At 44.9% G+C, this 27175-nt stretch overlaps 1 protein-coding gene across 1 annotated transcript; it reads right to left on the bottom strand.

Moving 5' to 3' along the window:
- Positions 1-87: 87 nt before the first annotated feature.
- Positions 88-26845, bottom strand: MTAP (methylthioadenosine phosphorylase). Its single transcript, XM_035141288.3, has 8 exons — positions 26797-26845; positions 17112-17198; positions 16819-16877; positions 13937-14104; positions 9819-9921; positions 7857-8096; positions 5741-5863; positions 88-1326 (listed from the first exon to the last, which is right to left on the bottom strand). Exons 1-8 carry the CDS (start codon positions 26827-26829, stop codon positions 1288-1290), a joined length of 852 nt encoding a protein of 283 aa, XP_034997179.3. The 5' UTR covers positions 26830-26845; the 3' UTR covers positions 88-1287.
- Positions 26846-27175: the final 330 nt, after the last annotated feature.

The following is a 27175-nucleotide window of genomic DNA, read 5'->3' as shown; positions in this document are numbered from 1 at the left end:
TTTATCTGACCTCTCAATTGCACATTAAAAACCATTCAGTTTGAATTCTTTCTAACCCCCCAAGAAATCTCGCTTACACACAGGAGGTTACGTTTGGTTTTATTAGATAGAAGAAGCACATTCTTTTCTTAAAGGCAAGTGTGGGCGTTAAAACAAACACAGTGTAGAAATAAACCGCAGGGATATATCTGTGCGTATCGCGTACATTCATCGGCGCCACTCTAACGAACCAGAATGGAGCCAAACACATTCTTCGGAGGAATAGCAGATCGTCACAACACACTAAGGCAGATGAAATGGATTGGTACAGAATTCTCTTCGCGCAGGGCAACGTTTTCCCAAGCATGATGCCTGTGCAATCCCAATGGTCCCCTTAGAAGCCAGCATACCCGTCCCTTCTCTCGCAACGCCACCCTTGCCACTCCTTCCGCATGCTCAGCCATGGCACAACATGCTCACTTCAAGGAGAAGCTCTGGTCCCTCGCAGGGAGGCATCTAACAGGGGCCCCCCAACAAGGTCCCTTTTTTGCTGACCTGGGTAGAAGAGAACAGCTGAGAAGGGTCGGAAGAACTTCCGGTTGAAGTGAGCAGACTTGGGACATGGAGCATGTGCAGAGAGCAGCGGCAGCATGTCTAACGGAGTTATTCCGTGACCTTCTGTCAGCACAGGGTGGATGGGGGTGGAGTTAGCAGCACGTTCTTCAGATACCATTCAAACGCTCCCATCTAGAAGGCAACCACTTTTGTAAAAACGTAAATAAATTTATATTTAAAAAGTTTGAAAAGGTCTTTAAAAAATATTTTAAAAAACACAGAAAAGTTCAAAAAAACCGTTTCTTTGTATTTAAAAAAATGCCACTGAACAGAGACATATCAATTCAACTGATTTACAAGATTTTGGGTTTTGGTTTCTGGGTTTTGGCCCCCCCCCAATTTGGAGTAGTTAAGAGTATATGCCGTCATCTCGCCTTTGCCTTGACATCTTTGAGATGGGCGATGAGTTCTGACAAGTTGTCTTATTCTCTTGTTCCGTGTCTATAAACAAGATTATTAAATGTTTGCTAATAATTCCTATTGGGTGGTTGTCAGTTCCTGCAATTAATTAAATTCCCAGTCTGGTGGTGGGCCTGTTCTACTCCTTAACCTCTACACGTTTTGTGCCGAAACGAAAAGTATTAGCAGATAGAATGAAAATGTTGCGTATTTTAACCATATAATTTTAGGGCATTGTCGTGTTCCCAAAAGATGCACCTTCTCGAACCACCTTCAGAGCATCTTGCCAGGCTTTTAATGTTTTGGTAGCATAACTGACAGCTGCAGAGTATTCTGAAACACAAAAATGAAAAACAAAAACAGAAACAGAAAATAGAGGATTACTTCTCAATACAGTTTAAAGCTTTTGATTGTTCAGAGGTATAAATGCTTTATACAAACTTGTTCTAAAATTTCACAACCTCTTCCAAGGCAAAATAAACGAATTCCCTTGAATTGTAAAGGAGCAAAATATTGGTTAAAGGTAAATAAAATAATGGAAGTAATTTTAGGATTTAGAGCAGGCACCCCCAAACTGCGGCCCTCCAGATGTTTTGGACTACAATTCCCATCATCCCGAACCACTGGTCCTGTTAGCTAGGGATCATGAGAGTTGTAGGCCAAAACATCTGGAGGGCCGCAGTTTGGGGATGCCTGATTTAGAGTCACAATAATTAAGCTGGCATTTATTACCACTTCTAAAAGTTCAAGGCACCAGAGACCTTTATGGACCTCAATCCATACTCACAGAGAAGATCCTCAGTCCCTAGGGATTTATTTGGGCTTCCGCTCTTTGTTTACCACATACTCAGTTTTTTGTTCTACAGTAGAACCTCGGGTTACGAATGCGATCCGTTCCGGGTCGCAGTTCGTAACCCGAAAAGGTCGCAAACCGAGTGCGCGCTTCTGCACATGCGCAAAGTCGCTTCTGCGCATGCGCGGGACGCGCGCGCCGAAAACACTTCCGGGTTTGCGGAGTTCGTAACCCGAACTGTTCGCAACCCGAGCGGTTCGTAAACCGAGGTACGACTGTATATCTATAATGCCATGACCTATAGTGAATACATGAAGCAAATAAGGAAAGGGATCCAAGGAAGGCAGGCCACATTTTCTCTGTTTCAAACGCCATTTCTTGGGAGCTGCAGAATTCCTTCCCGCTAAAGGCAAAGGAAGTTCATAATGTATAAATTTGCCATGCTAATAGCATTTTCTAATTTCTTACAGTGCAAGGTGTGTCCTCCCAGGTCTCACCTGGGAGCAGCCCCCTCTTCTCCCAGCGAAAATGAGCAATTCTAGATTTACGCAGAGTTAACCATCTCTCTCTCTCATGAGATTGTTTAGAAGCATATCCATTTCAGTTTTCCTCTATCTTTCGATGCTTAATTTATATTATTCTATGTTGCGCATATAAAGATATCACGTATAAAGCAACCTAGAAAGGACGCATGTACACAATTTATGTGGAACAAAGGTAACGTGTTTTAATATAGTTTTGCCTGTTCCCCATGTACATGCCCTGGTTATCTCTCCATTGAACTACTGCCATGCACTCTCTGTGGGGCTACCTTTGAAGGTGACCCGGAAACTACAACTAAACCAGAATGCGGCAGCTAGTCTCGTGACTGGGAGTGGCCGCCGAGACCACATAACACCAGTCCTGAAAGACCTCCATTGGCTCCCAGTACACTTCTGAGCACAATTCAAAGTGTTGGTGCTGACCTTTAAAGCCCTAAATGGCCTCAGCCCGGTATACCTGAAGGAGCGTCTCCACCGCCATCATTCTGCCCGGACACTGAGGTCCAGCTCCGAGGGCCTTCTGGCGGTTCCCTCACCGCAAGAAGTGAAGTCACAGGGAACCAGGCAGAGGGCCTTCTTGGTGGTGGCACCCTCCCTGTGGAACGCCCTCCCATCAAATGTCAAGGAAATAATTATACAACCTTTAGAAGACATATGAAGGCAGCCCTGTATAGGGAAGCCTTTTAATTCATAATGTTTTATTATGTTTTCATATATGTTGGAAGCTGCCTAGAGGGGCTGGGACACAAATAATAAAATCATCATCATCATCATCATCTGTCTGAGAGTAAATCCTGGTGCTAGTGTACAGTCTATACAGCAGCCATGGCTAACCTGCTGCTGGACTACAACTCCCATCCTCCCTGACTACCGGCCATGTTAGCTGGGGTTGATGGGAGCTGAAGTCCAGCAACATCTGTAGGTTTCAGGCTTCAGAGGATCTAACCCCCCCCCTGGTAGTTTTGCCAGAAATGGATAAGACAAGGAAGGTTCTTACCAATGTTGTTCATTCAATATTCACAGAGAGAGGCTTAGAAATGCAGCCTCTTGGAGTAATGGCGTTGCTCTGAGTAAATCTCCACCTCCCTTTTCTCCTATGTACTTCCTCTTTCGTCAACAGCACCACCCAACCTTATGGTTGCCGCTTAGGGCCATCTGTCTCCGAGCCCTTTGCTCTCCTACTTTCAATGCTTGCCGGGTTCTGGGAGGGGGGGGGTCTGGAATGCTTTCCGGTGATAACATGTCAGCCAGCTGCTCCGGCTCTGCCTCCTCCTCCTCCTCCTCTCCCATGATTTCCCAACTTTCGCCCTCACCTGCCTCTGAGCAAAACCAGTGTTGTAAATCTATACTGTCTTCCTCTTCTCTGGAGGGTTCAGGCTGTTGGGATTCCATTCCCTCTATTGCTGGATAGGTGATTGTTTTCATCACATGTCTGTGTTGACATTCCATACCAGGCTTCCTCAACCTCGGCCCTCCAGATGTTTTGAGACTACAATTCCCAGCATCCCAGACCACTGGGTCCTGCTAGCTAGGGATCATGGGAGTTGTAGGCCAAAAACACCTGGAGGGCCGAGGTTGAGGAAGCCTGTTCCATACTATTGGAGTCATGAGAACGGAAGTTCAGTTACACTGTTCCGTTATGTAGTACTGTTTGCTTTTACTGTTCTCTCTCGGAGAAGGAGGAGGAGAGAGGAGCCATGTTTCCTTTGTTCTGTAACACTTGTATATAATAAATTAGCTGAGATATCCACACCTCAAATGCCTAGCTTCTGCTTGGACTCTGCTATTGGATTGTGTGCACATATCTTTGGACAGTGATGGGCAACCTTTTGAGCTTGGTGTGTCAAAATTCGCCAAAACACCGAGCATAACTCGGGTGGTGTGTCACTTCAAGAAAAAAACCATAATTTTGCGATATTTATAGTTTAAATAAAAAAAATGTATAATTGTAATATATAACTGTATTTAATAAACCAAACCAAAAAACCCTTATTTATCACAAAGTGCCCAGAGTTGTTGAGCTTTTTGGGGATATCTGCTGACCAAAGTTTTGGAGGTTTTTTTGTGGGGGTACAAAAGTTGCTTTGCTTTTGGGGGGATGCCCCAAAGCTGCTGCGCTTTTTTGGGGGGGAGAGAACAGAAATAAATGACAAATAATACCTTCACTGGAACTAACACGCAGCACCGACATAGCCTGCCAAAGCGCCAAAAAAAAACCCAGCACAGAACGGGTTAAAAAATTAACGCTGTTACACCCAATCAACGTCTGCCAAAGCGCCAGAAAAAACAGCATAGAAAGGGTTAAAAAACCCATATCTGGCTACCAGCAGCAGCAGCAACAACAACAAAAAGGGATCCGGGTTTTAATAGCGGAGACAAGGAGTCAAGCTGTAGCGTGAGGAGCGGGAGAACAAATGGGGGGGGGACAACAACAGCGCTAATGGGCTGATGGGGCGCGTGCCAGCAGTGAGGGCTCTGCGTGTCACACCTGACACGCGTGTCATAGGTTAGCCATCACTGTCTTTGGATATGTGTCGCAGAAGCGCATCGGGAAAGAGTGATGAATCACCCCAAGGGTCGCTTGTGGGAGAGAACGCAGCTGCCTAGCGTTTTCCAAGAGGATGCAGAAGCCCAGCGCGGTTTATACCAACACAGGCTGGGGAGGCGATCTCTGGATTCCTCCTCTGCCCAGTCCCTGATTTTAGGAGCACAGCTTCCTCACCCTGTTAGAAAGCCACCTGGCGAGGTCCTTCTCCAGCTTCCCTTTTCTGCAGTGGCACCCACAGCAAGAGGCAAGAGGAGCAGAACTTCTGTGGGTCAACATCTCTTCTGCAGAATGCAATCTCTTGGTCTTATTCATCACGAGCTTCCGACACCAGTAAAAATGTCAGGCAAAGGGAAAAGGGAGTTCAACTCCGCATTCTGTTTCCCCTTTCCCGCTTTGAAATTCTGCAGCTTTTCCTTGGGGCGTTTTTGTCCAGCTAGCTTTTCTTATTTGCTGGTACAGTGGTGCCTCGCTTAACGAATGCCCTGCTTAACGAAATTTCCGCTTAATGAAAGGTTTTTTTCTAGTGGAGGTTGCCTCGCTAGACGAATTCATTTTACGAAAAATTCGTCTAGCGAATCGCGGTTTCCCATAGGAATGCATTGAAATTCAATTAATGCGTTCCTATGGGCAAAAAAAATTCAATGCATTCCTATGGGATTCGCTAGACGAATTTTTCGTTATAAGAAAAGACCCGTGGAACGAATTAAATTTGTCTAGCGAGGCACCACTGTATTTAGTTTTCAAACACACATAAGCATACACACACATGGGTTGTTCTCCTTTCGCTACACACTAACTTTTGAAACACATTGAAAGAGTTCAGACACAAAGATGTTGGGAGCAATTAAAAAATATATATATTACTTTCAAGTTCTGCTGGGTTTCTGCCCAGTCCATGGAACCGATCTGGGGTATAGTAGTCAGCAGCAAGCTGGTTGCTTTATTGGCATTTTCTTTCAATGTCTTCATCACTTTATCCACCGAAACCTGGGAGGACAAGAACAATGAAAGCAAATTCAGTCCTTGTTGTGTGTGTCCTCTTTCGGGTCCTTTCTGCTTTTGGCAGGTTCTTTTGGGAAAATGACACACAATGAAATGAAAAAAGAAGAAGCTTAAACTGGCAATCCTCTCCCAATGGAGGATTTTCTTTTAGGGATAATAGGGTCAGAGACACCCCCCCCCCCAAAAAAGATGATTAACTTGAGTGAGAATTGTACAAATTTTTATGGACTGATAAAAAATGGTCTGAATTTGGAATGTATTAAGGAGCAGGCTGTAATTTAGTTTGGTAAGAGGGAATAAAAAAGGGGTAAAAGAACTTGATAATTAAGATAGAATATTTCTGGGTAAAAGGGCAAAGAACATTGGGTAATAAAGGCAATGTGAAGTATGAAGGGTTAATGGTTAAAAAGAAGTTATATTTGGGAAGAAAGAAATGGTGGGTAGAATTGGAAACTGCAATAATTAATGAATTATGGAGAACTCAAGAAGGGGGTACGAGGAAGTCCGAAGTGTTTAGAATTGAATTGAAGTTGAGACGTATAATATATTTTTTTCTTTCCTTTTTTTCTTTTTTCTCTTTTTTATTTTTGCTGTTCTTTTCATATAACTGAGGAGTATTGTTGTATTAATATTGAAGAAATAAGATTGTCATCCTTTTTATATTTTTCTTTGTGTAAAGCCTAATAAAAATCATTTATATAAAAAAAAAGACGATTAATTTATTTCTGTATGCAACAACAGCAGCTAGAATCTTATACATGCAGAACTGGAAGGAAGACAAAACACAAATGAAAGAAGAATGGATTTTAAAGCTAATGGGCTTTGCGAAACTGGTGAAACTAACAGCAAAAATAAGACACTGACATGAGGGACTACTCCAGGAAGAAGGGAAGTCCTTTGTGGAATATCTGAAAAAATGCCATAATCAGATGAAATCGCAAGCAGGATTTGAAATATAAGCAGTGGAAGGAAAAAGATAATACAGTGCTACAGTGGTACCTTGGTTGTCGAATGGCTTGGCTCCCAAACAAATTGGCTCCTGAACGCTGCAAACCCAGAAGGAAGTGATCCGGTTTGCAAACGTTTTTTGGAAGCCGAACAAACTCCCGGAACGGATTAAGTTTGACAACCAAGGTACCACTGTATTTGAGATAGAAGAATATGTCGTAGGTGAAATTTTCTCAGAATGCAGTATGTAAATAGGATGGGATTAAGAACAGCGTGGAAGAAAAGGCGGGAAGTCAAAGTTTAAAGAGAAATGTATAACAAATTTGAAATCTGGAATTTATATGTAAAGATTTAAAACTGGAAATCAGAGAAAGTACCAAACATAGCAGATTGGCAAACACTGATGTTAGAATATATCCAATTGGCAACAATATCAGCAAGAGTAAGAGGGCAAACAAAACAAAAAGTAAAGAAAGAATGGGAGATGTTTAAAGAATATTTACTGAAAAATGGAATATCGAAATCTCTAATAGCAGACTTAGGCTGAACTTGATTTATAGCAAATGGAAAATGATAAATAGCTATTATGAATGTGTGATAAAGTAGGAATAATAGAAATTATATACGGAATAATTGGAAGAACAATGCTTTTAAAAAAAATCTTTATTCTTTTTTAGTTTTTTCTTCAAAGGTTTTCCTTCTTTTTTGTATTTTGTTAGCATATTTTTCTACTCCCCCCCAATTTTCTATGTGCCTTTTTTTCTTGATTGTGTGTATGTCTGTGAATCGTGCAATGCTTGTATTTATGCCTTTTAAAATAATAAAGATCAATATTTTTAAAAAAATTAAAAGTGTAGTAAAAATTTCATCTCTGCCAAAAAGGGGGGTCCCCTTCTGAATATTTTTCGTACCTCTGTAAAACTGGGGTGTCCCCACAAACCTGCCAGTGCCTCCCCCCTTCTGCATTTTAGCTACATAAGGACCCACCCTTCGCAAGCAAACCTAAAAGTGAGAAGCAGCCGTCACTCACGGTTTCTTCGTGTTCCTTCCAGCAGTCGTAGTCTGTGGCCATAGCAATGCTTGCATAGCAGAGACCAGCTTCCTTGGCAAGAACCACTTCAGGGACCGTAGTCATGTTGATGACGTCGCCTCCCCAGCTGCGGAACATGAGGCTCTCGGCTCGGGAACTGAAACGCGGCCCTTCGATGGTGATCATGGTTCCCTTGGAGTGGCACTTGATGCCAAGCTTCTTGGCAACGTCCATAAGGACCTGGGCGCAAAAAGACAGGACTGTCTTTACTCTTAATAATAATAATAATAATAATAATAATAATAATAATAATAATAATTGTCAGGGGTTTCTGGTGACTACTCTCGAGTAACGACGCTCCTCAGGTTACTTTTCCATAACATGTTTATTAGTGCTGATATGTACAGTGAAGCAGGTGCAGAAACATGTATTCTCAGTCCGATGCAGAATCCGGAAGTGCCCCTCGGCGCGAATGCCCCCAACATATAAGGCGCGGGACACTGAATCTCTTTCCTTTTCTCCTCCTTCGTAATTCCGGAACCGGCGGAAAGGGTCTGCTTTCCATGTTTTCCCTCTCCCCCTGGTCCCCTTCTCTCTCCTCCCGTCTGTGGAGTCTGGGCTCTTTCATCCTGCCTGAGCCCGGGCACTCTCTCTCCGTGTCCTGACTTCCCTCCCCGGAGTCTGTGTTTCCTTCGCTACTCTGTGAGGAGCTACTCTTGATGATGGGGGGGGGGTACTCTGTACTCCCTCCCCCTTACATCAATAATAATTTTTTATTTATACCCCGCCCTCCCCAGTGAGAGCCGGGCTCAGGGCGGCTGACATCAATAAAATTACAATAACACGTAAAAGAAAGAAAACTCATTGATTAAAATGGGGATTAAAATACAATTTAGATTATTATTATTATTTTTAAAATGCAGCCTTATTTTAAAATGGCCCAAATCAAAACCATAAGGGAGGAAAAACATAGTGGTCAGACTGAGTCCAGCCCAAAGGCCAGGCGGAACAGCTCCGTCTTGCAGGCCCTGCGGAAAGATGGCAAATCCCCGCAGGGCCCTGGTCTCCTGTGAGAGTGTTCCACCAAGTCGGGGCCAATACTGAAAAGGCCCTGGCCAATCTAGTTGAGGCCAATCTAGTTGAGGCCAATCTAGCCACCTTATGGCTCGGGATCTCCAAAATATTGTTATTTGTGGACCTTAAGGTCCTCTGCGGGGCATACCAGGAGAAGCAGTCTTGTAGGTACGAGGGTCCTAGGCCGCATAGGGCTTTAAAGGTCAAAACCAGCACCTTAAACCTGACCCTGTACTCCACCGGGAGCCAGTGCAGCTGGTAAAGCACTGGATGAATGTGATCCTGCGGCCGGGACCCTGTAAGGAGCCTCGCCGCGGCATTCTGCACCTGCTGGAGTTTCTGGGTCAGCTTTAAGGGCAGCCACACGTAGAGCGAGTTACAATAATCAAGCCTGGAGGTGACCGTCGCATGGATCACTGTGGCCAGGTCAGGGCGAGAAAGAGAGCATATGCACCACTGGGGTGCAATGATCCGCCCAGTGCCCCCAAATTTAGTTTAGCAGTCTTGTTAAAATATATTTTGGAATGTATTTCTAATTACTCCAAAATGTGTTTCCCGCTTAGCATTCATCGTAAAACGAAGAAAAAAAAAATGCAGCTTGCGGAATTCATAGTGTGTGTTCTAGGCATGTTTTTTGCAGAAATGGAAAACTAGAATCGTGTGCTGAAACGCATGTACCACAGTAAAGTTTTTTGAATAAAGTAATGTGCAGGAAGGACAGGGAAGTGGATTAGCATCTATCAAGTGGCAAACCCCCCCCCCCCCCAAATAACAGCAATAACAGCATTAGATGAAACAGGAGGTGATAAAGCCGGAAATGAAAAGCAGATTCATGAAAAGAAGATTCTGGCTGCAGACGACGGACTTAATAAGCGAAGATCCACAAACCTCTCTAGTTTTGGCGCAGAAAGGTTCAGCCATAGGGACGTGGCAGACTCCCGGGAGGCTGGGACAGCTCCCATCATAAAAGGTGAGATGCCTTTTGGTGGTCCTGTGGGTGGGGGGAAACATGGATTAGAAATAAATAAATAAAACACCTGGGGGGATTGGCAAGGAAAGGTCAACATGTTAAGTCACCGTAGTATCAATGCTATCCATTCGCCTCTTTTTTCCATCTTGCAAGCCGGCAAGGATGCAATAGTTATAACATACAATTGAGAATTGTCCAAGAATCACTGCTTACGTAGTCTATTACACACTTCGATGAACTATTAATAGCTGAGGAAGCCCTTCGGGGAGAAACAAGGAAATATCCGGAAACCTTGTTCTACCCTCTAGCCTACCCAGCTCCCTATGCTAGCCAACCTCACCCGCTGTATTGTCCGTGACATCCCAGGGACCTTTCCTTAACCACTTTTGAGAACTGTGTAATATATGAACTCAAAAAAGAATGTATGAAGAAAGGAAGGAATATATCTGCATTGGATTTAATTAAATAGATACAACCCTTGCTTAAGGATTGTATATGGTGTACATCCTGGACTTGATTCGTGTGACAGGAAGTAACCGGCAAAGATCAGTACAGCGCTGGGATTTGCAGGCTGTCACAGGGACCGTAACACACTGTTTTAGTATCGAATCAAAGAAGGGACCCCTAAGGGCCATCTAGTCCAACCCCCTGCAATGCAGGAATCTCAGCTAAAAGCATCCATGACAGATGGCCGTCCAACCTCTGCTTAAAAACTCCAAGGAAGGAGAGTCCACCACCTCCCAAGGGAGACCGTTCCACTGTCGGACAGCTCTTACTGTCAGAAAGGTTTTTCCGCGTGATTAGTCGGAATCTCCTTTCTTGTCACTTGAAGTGTAATTCCAGGCTCAGCAGAAGCGTGAGGGAACCTCACCAGAACAAAACAGAATGATGGCCACGACCAGGCATGTTTGTGGACACTGATAACAACATCGTTGACCTTTGGAATTAAATCATGACTTGAGTCCCGTGCATCGAACGGTTGCTGTGTAGGTGGCTTCTGTTAAGAGCCTTTTCCCTACCCTACCTGATTCCATTATTCACCCCCCCCCATTCCCCACACTCATTTAATTCCTCCTGCTAACAGTCAGTGTCTTGGACTGGCTGGATGCAGAGGAGTGGGGGGGGGAGATGCCAGCTGGGGACCCCCCAAGTGACTCCCCCAGGAGAAGAAGGCTCAGGGCTAGGGGGTGGATGTGGTTAGAGGGGGAAGAGGGACCGCCAGTCTTCTCAACTGACCTACTGGGAAGAGTTGCTGTGACCACTAGGCCTGTGCCATTTTGGTTTCTTTGAATAAACAGTTAACTTCACTGACACTGATGTTTTTATTGCTGGCTTGCTCTTGACAGTCAGCCAGTATTCAAGGCTCACTGGGCTGTTGTTGTTTTTAGAGGTTTTCCCCCTCTCCATTTTAAGGGGTTCCCCCCTCTGCTTAAGGCTCTACACTGCCACAAACTTGGGTTTTCCCCTCCAATCTATGCATGTGTCCAGATGGCTCCAATCTGGCTACAGAAGGCTCAGCCCCTGGATGAGAATGAGCTTGCTTTTAGACTATATCGGGGGTGGTTTGTGCAGGCGGCGGGGTGTGTGTGTGTCCCACAGTTCTCCATCTCCCCATCCCTGACATATAGGATGGAATCCCTCACCACCCTTCCTGTGTCTTAAACAGGGTGACTTAATTTCGTCTCACAAAGAACTACAAAACGTCCTTGGCTCATTTTCAAAATGGCTTCTCGGCATAGGGTTGGGGGGGGGGAGAGAAAGAGGTCCTCTTCAAGACCCTCCACTCTCATCTCTGCACATTGTTCTCCACTGAGTTCTTATGGGGCTATTATGGGGCTTTCTCTGCCTGCTTAGTGTGGGGTGTATCATCACGGAAGCAGCCCAATGAAACATTTCCTGTTGCCCAGAGTGGACACACAGGGGAATGCGGCTCCAGGCAGGGAGGACGTCCTGCCACACCTGGTCTGGAGACTCCTCCTCCTGTGTGTGACCAGGTAGATGGATGTAACCCTGGCAGACCCTATAAAAGGGCTAGCCACACTGCCATCCGTCACAGTCGCTGCAGACCTGTGCAGCACCCCTGGACGTTTCACGGTCTATATGACACCAATGACAAATCATACCTCAGCTGCAGCTTCCCAGACTGCTAACGGGATACCTGCTAGTTTAGTTACCACAGACAAGGATGTTGTGAAATAAACAATGTTGCTTTACTTATGCGTACAAAAGCTTGTGGTTGCTGAATGAAAATGGTGGTCAATATACTTATAATAAATGACCTACACCTTCCTAATACCTCCCTAGATTGTTACCGGCCTATTACCGAACTAAACAATTAATTAATAAACACAACAAGTTTCACAATGAATGATTATCCTGTCTGCTAACTCCCACCAATGCTCCACCGATCTCTCTCAAACCCAGCTCTCCCTATGGACTCCTAGCTCTGACTCTCATCAACTACAAAGATCAACTGACTCAAAACTCAAACTCCAACTACAGGTAGGTAGCCGTGTTGGTCTGAGTCGAAGCGAAATAAAAAAATTCCTTCAGTAGCACCTTAAAGACCAACTAAGTTTTTATTTTGGTAGGAGCTTTCGTGTGCATGCACGACTATCTGACGAAGTGTGCATGCACACTCATACCAAAATAAAAACTTAGTTGGTCTTTAAGGTGCTACTGAAGGAATTTTTTTTATTTTGTTCAAATTCCAACTGACTGCCTAACTGCCTCCAGGGAGGGGTTTTTATACCCTGGCTGAGCCCGCCCATGAGAGTTCTAACTGGCACAAACTTAACTCCTTACATGCTTGGTCCTGTCTCAGGGCGAATCGCCACACTATCTTCCTGTTTTTGGACTCTTTTTCCTCTCTTCTGTCTCTCAGCCAGCAGCACATGGCTCATCCTTACAGAGGATGGAAGCCACATGGTAGAAAGTCTGAGGCCTGGCTCAGACACCTGTTCTCTACAAATGTCACTGCAACCACAAGATAAAGCTTGCCTTCAGAATACGACTGTGGACCGAATACAGTGGCCCCTTGGTTCTCAGACTTAATCCGTTCCGGAAGTCCGTTCCAAAACCAAAGCGTTCCAAAACGAAGGCGAGCTTTCCCATAGAAAGAAATGCAAAGTGGATTAATCCGTTCCAGACTTTTAACATGCACACGAAAGCTCATACCAAAATAAAAACTTAGTTGGTCTTTAAGGTGCTGCTGGAAGGATTTTTTTTTATTTTGTTTCCCCTAAAGCAGCAATTTAACATGAATTTTACTGACGAGACCACGGATCCATAAAATGAAAGCAATCAACAATGTACTGCAGTCACACAATCAACCCATCAGTAGCTGAACTGGGTTCCACACAGTCACAAAAGCAAAACAAAGAGCCGCAAAAACAAAAACGCAAAATAAATAGCAAAAACAGACCCTCAGCGTAACACTCAAATCGGAAGTGTAACACTCAAAATGGAGCACGTTTGGCTTCTGAAAAAAGTTCACAAACACTTCCTTCCAGGTTTGCAGTGTTTGGGTTCCAATTTGTTTGAGTACCAAGGCGTTTGAGAACCAAGGTACCACTGTATAAGTAAATTTTGCTCTCACTTTCAATCAAGACTGTCGTGAAATAAAGGGGAAACTAATCAGGAACAATCCAGAACGGACAATCCAGATTGGATTGCTTAATTTAAAAGGATTCTCATGAATTATCAACTTGCTCCCAATAAGTTGTAAAGGGAATGTGCTCTGCGGCTTGCTCACTGGCATGAGCGAGTAGGGATAATATTTAATCAATATATCCTCTCCTACATTCCTAAACATTCCCACACTTTGGTTTCCCCTGCATCAAGTATGCGTTGTGTGGTCTTTGGTTCCAGATCCACGAAACAGTATTTTCATTAGAACCCCTCGCCACCCCATTAATATCATCCATATATCAAAAGCAGGGGTGCTTTGGGAATAAAGTTTCTGCTCCAGCCCGAGATCTAATTCAATGATTGCCCAGCCTAGCTCCTCATATAAGATCTCCACCTCTTTTTTTACCTGTCTATAAACTGGTCTATTATGACAATGTCTCCAGGCTGAATCTCTTCTCTCAACGAACCACAGGCTGTAGTCACCAGCAGATGAGAGCAGCCCTCTTCCTTCAGGGCCCACAGATTGGCACGGTAATTGACATGTGTCGGGATGATGGTGTGATGTCTCCCATGCCTAAGTAGAGAAAGATGGGAGAGAATAAACAGCGAAGCTAAAATTCAAGACCGGGATGGACGGGACGGGACGGGATGGGACAGGACATGACGCACACAGAAGCAAACAACTTGCATTTCGTGTTGCGGTTAGGAATGAATTTACCAAATTGTGTTTTTATTCTCTTCCACCACCTCTTTGAAAGCAATTTACTTATGTAAGCATCTAAGGAGAGTAGCTGGGGATCGGGGCCAATAGATCTGGCCAATCCAGAGGCTTCCATTTGCTTTTATTCTCTTCCACCACCTCTTTGAAAGCAATTTACTTATGTAAGCATCTAAGGAGAGTAGCTGGGGATCGGGGCCAATAGATCTGGCCAATCCAGAGGCTTCCATTTGCTTTCCTGTCTCAGGAACAAATGTTGTACACCTCGTGTGCCAGAAGCTATGAGGGTTTAGTACATATACCATGTTTCTCATATTTTAAGGCATCCCCCCAAAATAAGCCATGGCAGGATTTCCAAGGGTTGGTGAAAAAATAAGGCATACCCCGAAAATAAGCTCTAGCGCAAAGCCCCGACCGAGCGAGAGGCGAAGCCGCGGGACCCAGCAGGAGCCTCGGTGTCCCCTGTGCGAAGCCCTGGGACCCCGCAAGAGCCTCAGCGCGCGGCGCGCTAACCCCCGTGACCCGGCTGGACCTGCAGCTCAAGCCGCGGCAGCTGGCAGGAGCCGCGGCGAAGCCCTGGGACCCGTCAAGAGCCTCAGCGCACGCACGCTAACCCCCGGGACCCGGCTGGACCCGCAGCTCAAGCCACGGCAGCTGGCAGGAGCCGCAGCGAAGCCCTGGGACCCGGCAAGAGCCTCAGCGCGCGGAGCCCAGGACCTGGCTGGACCCGAACTGAAGCAGTGCTAAGCCCCGGGAGCCGGCAGGAGCCGCGGTGCGTGAAGCCCGAAGCCCTGGGACCTGGCAGTACCCTTAGCGCACTGTGCTTGAAGCCCTCGGACTGCAAAAGTACGGTACTTAATTAAAAAAATAAGACATCCCTTGAAAATAAGCCATGGTGTGTTTTTTTTGAGGAAAAAATAAATAGAAGACGTGTCTTATAATATGAGAAACACGGTAGTTTCTAAGGGAGCAGGTGGCGCTGGGGTCTAAACCACTGAGCATCTTGGGCTTGCCGATTGGAAGGTCAGCTGTTCGAATCTGCACAATGGGGTGAGCTCCCGTTGCCCTGTCCCAGCTCCTGCCAACCTAGCACTTCGAAAGCATGCCAGTGCAAGTAGATAAATAGATACTGCTGTGATGGGAAGGTAAACAGCGTTTCTGTGCGCTCTGGCTTCCATCACGGTGTCCCGCTGAGCCAGAAGCAGTTTAGTCCTGCTGGCCACATGACCCGGAAAGCTGTCTGTGGACAAACGCTGGCTCCCTCAGCCTGAAAGCGAGATGAGCATCGCAAGCCCATAGTTGCCTTTGACTGGACTTCACCATCCAGGGGTCCTTTCCCTTTCCCTTTTTACATATAGTTTCTGGTTCAAATCCTCAACCCTGGGATTTAAGGCCTGGGATTTTAAGGTTTTTAGGACTGGGCAATTTTATCATTTTTCATGTCTCTGTATTCCTCTGTCCCAAACTCTCAAGAAAGCTTACATTTAATTTGCACCTATCTGTTAAATTTATATCCCAACCTTCCTTATAGGGCGGCACACACTTCTGTGATTAAAAACAAAACAAAGCTCCACAATTTAAAATAGAATTTAAAGTATATTCAAAACATTTAATAATCCATTCAAAACAATAAAACAAGCAAAGATGACAGCAGCAATTAGAAATATCTCGATACAGAAAAGCAAGGCAGAATGGAAATACGTTGAAGAGTACTTAAAAAAAGAAAAGATAAATACAAATTTGGTGATATGCTTCGATTAAAATACATATAGGATGAACAACAAACAGATAATAAATAGAGGAAAGGTCAATCTAGCAGATAATGTGGGGATAGAGATAAAGCAGGACAAGGAAGAACTGATAAAGGGAAGTGATGTTCAAACAATAGGAAGCGCTCTTTTTTATCTGTATTGTACCTCTATGTTTATGTATGTGTTGTTTTTATTTGTATGTATGTGTACACATATCTCATATGCGTATGCATATGTAGGGGTATATGTATATATATATATATATATATATTTATGTTATATTCTTTTTTTCTCTCTTTTTTCTTTCCTCTTTTCTTTTCTGTTCCTTTTTTTTCTCTTCTCTTTCCTCTTCTTTACTGATTTGGAGTTGCTTTTCTGTTTTTGTTTTTGTGTAATTCTGATGTGTAATTTATGATTTATGATCTTGCTTTGTAATTATAAAATACGAAATAAAGGCTTTTTTAAATATAAAAAAACAAAAAAAACCAATAAAAGAAACAGAAGAACAGAAGAAACAAAATCACGTGTCTGCACAGGCCTGCTGAAACAGGTAAGTTGTCAGCAAGCATAAGTATTGTCCAACACCATTAACTGAACTTGGTAGTTCTAAAAGAAGAGGAACCATTTTTAAGGTAGAAGACTCAATCAAGCCAATCAAGATCTATAAACCAATTATAATTTACTGAAATGCTGGAGATAATCCTCAGCATATAGTGTGCATCTTTATTTAGCAGGTTAGATGCCTTGATTTCATACATTTACGGCAAACCTTATTTTTGAGTAGAAGAGAAATACAAGTGATGCTTAAGGAATTCTTACCTGGCTAGAAGCACACAGTCAACATTTTTTATCTTCCCCAAAATCAGAGCATCTGATGGCTGGAGTTAAAAACAAAAATAACACAAGACAGGGATGGAAGACGACACATTACAAAATGCCAACAGTGAATTTTAAACAATCTTAACTGCTATTTAGGCATGATTTTTTTTGGGGGGGGGATTCTTATTTATAATTTTTTCATTTATAACAATCCAATAAAAGCCACATTAATACAATACCAAATTAAAATTCAATTTTAAAAGCCAGTTATCTTAGAAGTTATGGGTACCTACCTTTCCATAAGGCGTATCGACGTATTTTTCTGTTCGTCCTTCTAATATGTCTGGGTCGTCCAGACCGGTCCCTCCAATAATTCCAATCTTGCGCACAAGAAACACGCATTAGTTTGGAAGACATTTGAAACTATTCCTAAATGCTACACCATAATAGTGTTTGGTTGTCACCGGTCCCCACCCCCCTCGCCATTCCCCCTCCTCCCTCCTTCCTAATTGTTTAAACCAATTCATGAACCAAGAACTTATACACTGACCACTAATAATGAAACATATGTTGTAGATATTTTTCCACATTTATTATGCTATGACATGAGAAAGCTTGGTGCCTTGCAAGACGAAATTAATTCATTCCGTGAGTCGCTTCGTCTTGCGATAATTTCATCTTGCGAAGCGTGGTTTGCCGTGGCAAAAAACAAAAAAACTGCAAAAAAATTAGTCTTGCGAAGCACAGACATAGAAAACTTCGTCTTGTGAGTCACCAAAAACATCGCAAAACGCTTTCATCTTGCGAGTTTTTTGTTGCACGAGGCATTCGTCTTGCGAGGTACCACTGTATACTTATTTGTATAACATTATTCTTGTTTATAGCCAGCCCCCCCAATAGTGCTTGGTTCTTGTTGTTGTTTTTAGATAAGGAGTGTGAAAACTCCATCATGCTTCAATGAAGGCCGTGGAAATACAGAAAAACATCTATTTGTGCGCAGTGCCGGATTTATGTATAAGCTCAATAAGCTCTAGCTTAGGGCCCCACTCTCTTGCGGGCCCCCCAAAAAATTAAAGGAAAAAAACCTGGATGTACATTTCCAAAATACAAGATAAAAAACAAATAAAATTAAACTTATATACAGCAACAGTTTTTGTGTTGTGTAGGCTCCTATGATGTAAGTCATGGGCCCTGCCTGCTCGCTTCCTCCCTCAAATATCCCTGGTTTGCTCCTTTCTATATATAGGGTGCCTACATTCTGTATGTGCAAATGGCTTTAGATACCTATGAGGTCCATAAATTACCATATACCATATTCAACACAAAAAAACAGCAACAATTTGTTGTTAACAAAGGACAGCTGGACATATCAAGGGCCCCATGACCTTCAGGAGCTGAGGGCCTCATCCAACCTAAATCCGGCCCGGTTTTTGCGAGACAACTTCTTACACCGGCCTTTTCTCTCTCGTTTGCTCAAGCCTATGTACATTTATGTGTGTGAATCCTAGTTTAGAAAACCACATGTGACAAACAAGACTACCCAAGGGCCAACAGTTCTCTGATAATTCCTGCTGAAATCTCCGTGTCAGCGATGGGAAACCCGTGGCACTCCCACCGTCCTTGAGCCCTGGGCTCGCTGCCTGGGACAGAGGTGAGCAAAGGCTGCAAAACCATCTGGTGGAGAGATGACCTTGGATGAGTCCAACGTGGTTCAAAGCTTAGTCGGATGCTGGTGGCCAAAGGAAGATGTTTGCTGGGGTGCAGCAAGAGAGGGTGATGGTTTTAAGGTGTTCAGCGAGCGCATGGTTAGGACATGGCTTGCGGGCAGATAGCGTCACCTTATGATGGAGCCTGACAACTTGTGAGCGAAGTGCCAGACCCAGGGGGGCCATTGGCTGGGAGTGGAGAGGATGATTCTACAAGAAGGCAGAGTCTGGGCATCGCTGCTACAACAATGAAACCATTGTTGTGCTGGGTTTTTTTTTTAGGTCAGGAATGGAAAAAACCAGTCACCCTATTTTTAGTCCGAGGCAGCTTCCTTACAGCTGACTGGGATAGGGAAGGGAAAACTCTGCCACCCACACACATTTCCTCCTTCCGCAGAGGACAGGCAGTGTGCCAGTCAGGGGCTTTCCAACTCAACCAGATGAGAACAGCAAATAGGTATGAATGGGACCGAAGGAAAACCAACCAACCCCCCATTCCTTCCCCCCCAGCCCCTTGCCTCAGTAATTGGCTCTAGCTGTGGGCCACGGGTAGCGCTGTGGTCTCAACCACTGAGCCTCTTGGGCTTGCCAATCAGAAGGTTGGCGGTTCGAAACCCTATGATGGGGTGAGCTCCCGTTGCTCGGTCCCAGCTCCTGCCAACCTAGCAGTTCGAAAGCACGTCAAAGTGCAAGTAGATAAATAGGGACCGCTGTGACGGGGAAGGTAAATGGTGTTTCCGTGCGCTGCTCTGGTTTCGCCAAAAGCGGCTTAGTCATGCTGGCCAAATGACCCGGAAAAACTGTCTGCGGACAAACGCCAGCTCCCTCGGCTAGTAAAGCGAGATGTGCACCGCAACCCCAGAGTCGTTTGCAACTGGACTTAACTGTCAGGGGTCCTTTACCTTTTAAATAAGTTTTAATAGGGGCGCGGGTGGCCCTAAACCACTGAGCCTCTTGGGCTTGCGGATCAGGTTGGTGGTTCGAATCTCTGCGATGGAGTGAGTTCCCATTGCTCTGTCCCAGCTCCTGCCAACCTAGCAGTTCGAAAGCATGCCAGTGCAAGCAGATAAATAGGTACTGCTGCGGTAAATGGCGTTTCCGTGCGCTGCTCTGGTTTCGGTGTTCTGTTGCGCCAAAAGCAGCTTAGTCATGCTGGCCACATGACCCGGAAAAACTGTCTGCAGACAAACGTTGGCTCCCTCGGCCTGCAAAGCGAGATGAGTGCCACAACCCCAGAGTCATTTGCGACTGGACTTGTAGGGTTGTAAGAAGTTTTGTAAGGAGAACTATATGAATTATTGTGAAAGCGGACTAAGAAGGAGGTTTTTTTAGGATTTGGATTTTATAGCAATAACTATTAAAATAAAATGCAAAATTAGAAAGGAAGTAAGAAACCATCAGTCGAGGTTGATGGAAGTCCTAGGCGGTGATAGCCAAAGGTCTGTTATGTTTTCTAAGATGGGATGTAATGTTTGGAAAACGTGTAAAAACAAACAAGCAAACAAACAAACAAACAAACAAGATCAGTAGCTGAACTGGGTTCCACACAGTCACAAAACCAAAAATGCAATATAAATAGCAAAAACAGGCAGACCTCAGCGTGACACGCAAAATGGAAGTGTGGCACTCAAAAGGGAGCATGTTTGGCTTCCCAAAAGAAGTTCGCAAACCGGAAAACTTACTTCCGGGTTTGCAGTGTTTGGGTTCCAAGTTGTTTGAGTACCAAGGCATTTGAGAACCAAGGTACCGCTGTAATGTAAAAAAATGTTGTTCCCCTGTAAGTATCAAAAGATAAATCAAAGCACGGGAGGGCTGGCTTTGAACATATACAGTGGTGCCTTGGTTTGCATACATCTTGGATTACAAACATGTCAAAACCCAGAAGTGCATGTCCCAGTTTGCAACCTTTTTTTGGATGACAACCCATTTTTTTTGGATTACAATTTTTTTCGAGGCCCCATTGGCGAAAGCGTGCCTTGGGTTACAAGCTGTTTTGGTTTACAAACGGTCCTCCGGAACGGATTATGGTTGCAAACCAAGGTACCACTGTAATAGCTTTTTACTTGCAGAGAACCCTTTCCACATCAATTTGTCTACCGTGGAATCCCCACGTTGCAGGAGTTTCTGGGAGGAAATGCCCAGAATTTGCAAAAGGTGCATGTCAGCCCTGATGGACCTGCCATAAAATAACCACCACAGGGAAAGTTTAAGAGTATCGAGTGAATTGTCTCTTAAGCAAGATTGGCTGTCTTTGCTGGTTTCACAGCGGAACCTCAGGAAGATTCTGAGGAACCCTGAGATTTCCTGAGACATAGCTTGAAAACCACTGGATTAAGCAAACCATTGTGGGGGAATAAATATCTGTGTTGCCAGATACTTACAATAAATAAATAGCAACAGACATAAAATACTCCATCCCACACTCTGTGCCCACTTCTTTAAGACTGACCTCTTTCTAATTTAAAAAGACCTTGCATCACTTTCAGCTACAATAGGAACATTTATTTCATTAGCCTAAGGCTATGTGGTTCTTGTTACCAGTCCAAAGTTCTGCCATAGGGTGGCAGAGCCTGCCAAGGACCAGCTCAGACAGAAACACATATTCTTTCTGATTTGCTGCCATCTTGTGGCATGGAAGTGGTAGTGCAGGCAAACCGGGTGCAACAATAAGTGAAGACAGATTTGCAATTTCCAGTGTGTTCGTAAAAACAGGGTGGATAAAAATCAATGCTTTTTAAATAAATAAATAAATAAATAAATAAATAAATAAATAAATAAATAAATAAATAAAATTGGATTTTTAAATTTTAAATCAGATTTCTTAAAATAAAATGCTATTGGAGGAAAATTCTTTCTAAAGATAGTTTTCTATTTAAGTTACATTATAGTCTAAAGGCTATTCATCAGGAAATAAGGATTTGTTTTAAGTTTTTCATGTGTGCTAAAACTCACGTCTTTTAAAAAAAATTGTTTAACCACCTTAGTTAACGAACACGGATATATAGGCTATAATGTTATTGTTTCAGTTAAATAAATTGTTTAAATTGTTATTAAGGAAATGATGGCTTTTCTCTTTCCAATAAAGTACAGCAGAAAATTAGTCCACATATAAACAATAATTTCATAATGACCTGTCTTTGTATTTCTAATAGTATAACCAAACCAGTAATTTTTGATATACAGTGGAACCTCGGTTTATGAACACATCGGTTTATGAATTTTCAATTTATGAACGCCGCGGACCCATCTGGAACGGATTAATTCACTTTCCATTACTTTTAATGGGAAAGTTCGCTTCAGTTTATGAACGCTTCAGTTTATGAACAGACTTCCGGAACCAATTACACCCATGTTTCAGTTTATGAACGCTTCAGTTTAAGTACTTCGCGGACCCGTCTGGAATGGATTAATCCACTTTCCATTACTTTCAATGGGAAAGTTCGCTTCAGTTTATGAACAGACTTCCGGAACCAATTGTGTTCATAAACCGAGGTACCACTGTAACTGTAAAAACTACTCTGAAAAAATTATTGTTCCAAAAATGAAACCTTCATCTGTTTGTTGTAAATGCTAAGATTATACCAGCAAGAATGAGTCTTTCTGTAAAAAGAAAAAGAAAAAAAAGAGATTTAAATCCACCCTGCGTAAAAGAATCAAAGAATGCTGGAATAATACTGCCTGAATGTTACCATCGAAAAGGTTCCCGTGTCACGCAACTGAAGCTACCATTCCACATTCCACATTCCAAATACCCAGCTGGCAACCAAATCCCTCCCATGTAGAATTATAGAGCTGGAATGGATCTTGAAGTTTATCTGGCAACCCTCGCTGTTACGCCAGAGCTACCAGCTTGGGCTTCTGAGTTTGGCTGCTTTGGGGTATCAATTACTTTATGCTCTGCTGTGATCAGCTGGATCACGTTTTGCTGCAAAAGCAATTTATGTGCTCGCTCCACTTGCTTAGTAATGAATAGTACACCTATGCAAAACGGAGAAAGGCTTTCATCAGGCAAGGATAAAATGCCCAGGCCTCAAGTTTTCAGAAACTGTAGGCAGCACCCAGTTAATACTGTTAAGCCAGTTGAAATCAATGTGATTAAATGATCCGAACGTTGTGCTGGAGTCCGGCCAGAGGGAATAGAAGTGCTTGAGATGAAGGAAGGAGGAGGAGGAAGAAGAGGAGCCTCCCATCAGTGGGGGGTCTCTGCCACTTCTCAGGAGGGGAGGGGTGATGCAGCGGAGAGGCCAGAGCTTTGCGGATGCCCCCGCAGAAACACAGGATAAGCTCCACCAGGGCACCTGTGCAGCCGTGATCTCCCTACCACCTAGCTAGTACCCCCTCTCCCCCGTAAGTGGTAGCAACTCCATTGCAGGGAAGCTACGGTTGCAACTCTATCCCACTGGCCATGGGCTTTGAAGACACTCAAACTCAGGACGCAACATGCTAAGAGGAAGGCATGCTTGGAAAATCCACACCACGATCAACTCCCACCCAGGAACCAATGTCCCCACTGTGGAAGGATGTGTGGATCCAGAATTGGCCTCCACAGTCACTTACGGACTCACTGTTAAGACCATGTTTATGGAAGACAATGGTACTCGGCTACAAGGGATCGCCAAAGAAGAAGACGTTTGAAATTAGCCAGGAGCCAGGCACATTTTGCACCTGATTGACCACTTGTGACCAAGTGTATCTTCACTTGGTGGAGCGACTTCACCCCCATCATTCTACCCGGACACTGAGGTCCAGCTCCGAGGACCTTCTGGTGGTTCCCTCCCTGCGAGAAGCCAAGTTACAGGGAACCAGGCAGAGGGCCTTCTTGGTGATGGTGCCCGCCCTGTGGAATGCCCTCCCACCAGATGTCAAAGAAATAAACAACTATCTGATGTTTAGAAGGCATCTGAAGGCAGCCCTGTTTAGAGAAGTTTTTAATGACTGATGTTTTAATGTATTTTTAATCTTCACGTGTGTGTGTGTGTGTGTGTGTGTGTGTGTGTGTGTCTATTCTGACCTCTTTTTCTTAATGGTGACATATTCTTCACAACTTTGGGCAGGGCATCAAGGTGGGGTAAGTGAAGACAACTCACTATAATTTTCTTCACTGCTCCTGCTAAGGTTGCCCCTTTTTGGTTCCAGAAATTCATTCTGTTTGGGCAGATAAAAATGCAACGGATAGAATTCCAAAGGAAGTGTTGTTAGTGTGTGAAAACAGTCAAGATCCAAGGATCCCCAGGCAAGCACCTCCAGATGGTAGAGATGTCAGGTACCATCCTGGCATCCCCTCTTGGCCGCAAGTGGCCAATAGCCTGGTGCAAAATGCGCCTGGTGAATTTCGAACACTGTTGATGACTGTCGGCCAAGTGACTCAAATGCACACTGTGACTTCAGGAATATCTCCCTCTGCCTATTTTCTTCCTAATTTCACATTCAGAATGAAGACGAGGGAAAAGTCTTGGAAGCACAGCGCAGTTCCAGGGCGGATACCTCCCCCCCCCCAGCTTTTCAGAGAGAAATGGGATTCTCATGTGCAGCAGAACAGCGACCAGCTGCAACCCTTCTCTCTGAGCTTGGAGGAAAGGAAGAAACTAAGGCAAGGTTTTGCCCTGATCCCACCCACCCCCTGGCAGAATCACCTAATAATCACAAGCCTAAATGACTTTAAAGGTTTTCCCATGAAGTTGGAAATGGTTTGTACTTATTGCTTCAACAAACCCTAACTCCTGTCAGCTACATGTGAAAAAATTCCTTCCTAAGTTTGTCATAGGTATGAGCTTTTGTGTGCATGCACACTTCTTCAGATACACTGAAACAGAAGTCACCAGACCCTTATATACAGTGAGAGGGTGGGGAGAGGTATTACTCAGAAGGGTGGTGGGAATGAGTGACTGGCTGATAGGTGTGGTAGACCGTTAACGGCTGCAATTGGTCTTACAGGAAAAAGCAATGGGTGAGATGGCTAAAAATAGCTTTATCATGATATACAGTGGAACCTCGTAAACAGACTACCTCTGTTTACGAACGCTTCAGCGAGCGAACGCCACGGACTCGGGGAAGTGTTGACATCCGGATTCCGCAGCTCGTGCATGCGGAGAAGAGCTCTATCGGTGCTTCACGCACGCGCAGAAGCATGCCTTCAGCGAGCGAACGCCTCAGCGGAATGGATTGCGGTTGCAAACCGAGGTACCACTGTAGTGAGAGGGTGTAGGGCTAATTGCAGTCTCAATAGTCAACAGGTTTGCCACACCTATCAGTCAATCAACCATTCCCACCACCCTTCTGAGTAATACAGGGTCTGGTGACTTCTGTTTCAGTGTATCTGAAGAAATGTGCATGCACACGAAAGCTCATACCAAGAACTTGTTGTTGTTGTTTAGTTGTTTCCGACTCTTCGTGACCCCATGGACCAGAGCACGCCAGGCACTCCTGTCTTCCACTGCCTCCCGCAGTTTGGTCAAACTCATGTTGGTAGCTTGGAGAACACTGTCCAACCATCTCGTCCTCTAGAACAAACTTAGTTGGTCTCTAAGGTGCTACTGGAAGGATTTTTAAAATTTTGTTTTGATGACGTCAGACCAACACGGCTACCTACCTGTAACTAGCTACATGTGACACATTCGAACTCTGCGGACACACAGCAGAATTTTTTAAAAAGGATAAAAAGAGATAACTCAAGATAGGTTAAAAAAATACATACACTGAAAGCATGAAGGAGACAAGATCAAATTCAGCAAGATCTCACTGTTTCCTCACTGTAATAGGAAGCATTCTACCTCTACAACTCTACTCAAGAGGAGCTGCTGCTATGTGTGTATCTAAGTGCATACATTCTGTCAAAGCAACAGATACGATCATTTTCAGAAATGGCAAACTACGGAATATCGATCACGTGGATTGGAACTATCCAAAGAATGCAAATAGGCCGTTCATGGTATTTCAGTGTGCCCTAAAAAGCAATGCGGTATCCTGTATAAGGAACAGGTTCTGTGACTCACAGCTCAGTTGGTTAGAGCTTGTGGTTGAAAACGCCGAGGTTGCAGGTTGGATCCCCTTATGGGACCAGCTGCATATCCCTGCACTGCAGGGGGTTGGACTAGATGATCCTCAGGGGTCCCTTCCAACTCTACAATTCTAGGCTTCTGTGATACAGGAGTCTAAACGCACTACCTTTCACCAGATTTCTAAAAGCCGTTGATTAGCTATATTTGAAGGGCACGTGGTGGAAAAGCCCTCTGTGACTAATAGAGGAAACTCATCTGAATAATTAAGAAAGGGAGGGTGAGAACTAAGCACAAGCCTCAGACTGCGGATCACCTCTGGATGGTCCTTTGGGGCAGCAACAAGGGGGATGGAGACAGGGGTAAAGGTAAAGGGACCCCTGACCATTAGGTCCAGTCGTGAGCGACTCTGGGGTTGCGCGCTCATCTCGCATTATTGGCCGAGGGAGCCGGCGTATAGCTTCCAGGTCATGTGGCCAGCATGACAAAGCCGCTTCTGGCAAACCAGAGCAGCACATGGAAACGCCGTTTACCTTCCCGCTGTAGCGGTCCCTATTTATCTACTTGCATTTTGATGTGCTTTCGAACTGCTAGGTTGGCAGGAGCTGGGACCAAGCAACGGGAGCTCACCCCGTCACAGGGATTCGAACCGCCGACCTTCTGATCAGCAAGCCCTAGGCTCAGTGGTTTAGCCCACAGCGTATTAAGAAGGCAGCTGTTTTCTTTGCCGCACAAATCGGGGGGTGTTCATTCCGGGATTCTTAATACTGTAGTGGGCGCTGTTTCTAAAGCACGGTGCTTTCCAAGAAAGAAGCAGCGGTGGAGGAGGAGGAAGAAGAAACCCAAAGGCAAAACCCCCCGTTTAACAAAAGCCAGGGACACTTGGCCAAGTGTCCCCGAGCATGTCTGCAGAAACCCACCGTCGCCTATGCACAAAGCCCGGCCTGTCGCCAGGCCCTTCTGGCGCGCAAGTGGGGCTTACTCCCGGGTAAATGCACCCAGGGGACTCGGCGCGCGCGCACCCTTCGGACTCCAGGGGCCCAGCACCGCTGGAGAGGGCGCCTTTACGCGCGCCAAAGGGCGCCTAGGCGCACGACTCGAGCAGGCCGACGGAGATCCCCAAGGACTCCCGGCCCGCGCTCGCGCGCTCAGGCCCCCTTCCCGTTCCCCGGGAGCCCGGCGGCGAGGCGGCCCCTTCGGGAAACGGAAAGGGAGCAGCCGAGCTGCGTCCCCAGCCGGGCGAGGCGGCAGCAGCAGCAGGGAGGCGCCTCGCTTACCTTCACGGGCGGGCAGGCGGCGGCTGCAGCCATGTTGCTCGGGGAGGAGAAGCGGCGGAGAGGAGGGCGGTCCCTGGCCGGGCGCGCCCACCGGCTCTCCGCCCCCGGCAGGAGGCGAAGCGCGAAGCGCAAAGCGCGGGGATCCTGCCCAGCCAGCCAAGAGGTTCGCGTTTGTCGCTCCAGTTCCCTTCCTTCCCTCCCCTCTTTTTAATTAATAAATTTATCCGTTTAGTAGTTTTTCAAATTATAATTTTACAATCACATATCCAACATGCAACTTAAAAACAAGATTCCAGAGAATCTCCTGGATTTCCCCCCCTCCCCTTTGTGGGTCCTATCAATCATTTCCTCCTGCATCTTTTATCATCATCCAAATCTT

The sequence above is a fragment of the Zootoca vivipara genome, chromosome 15, assembly GCF_965207765.1.
Source record: "Zootoca vivipara chromosome 15, rZooViv2.hap1.1, whole genome shotgun sequence".
Classification (NCBI taxonomy): Eukaryota; Metazoa; Chordata; class Lepidosauria; order Squamata; family Lacertidae; genus Zootoca; species Zootoca vivipara.
The sequence above is the reverse complement of the archived record's forward strand: the minus strand, read 5'-3'. Positions and strand labels throughout refer to the sequence as shown.

Bases quoted from the DNA above. Each gene is read 5' to 3' on its own strand.
- MTAP (XM_035141288.3), bottom strand. From the start codon at position 26,829: ATGGCTGCAGCCGCCGCCTGCCCGCCCGTGAAG. The intron at 14,105-16,818 runs GTAAGAATTCCT...TTCTCTACTTAG, and splicing joins GACTGTGTGCTTCTAGCCAG to GCATGGGAGACATCACACCA. The intron at 8,097-9,818 runs GTTTGTGGATCT...TTTTGCGCCCAG, and splicing joins TCTGCGCCAAAACTAGAGAG to GTCCTTATGGACGTTGCCAA.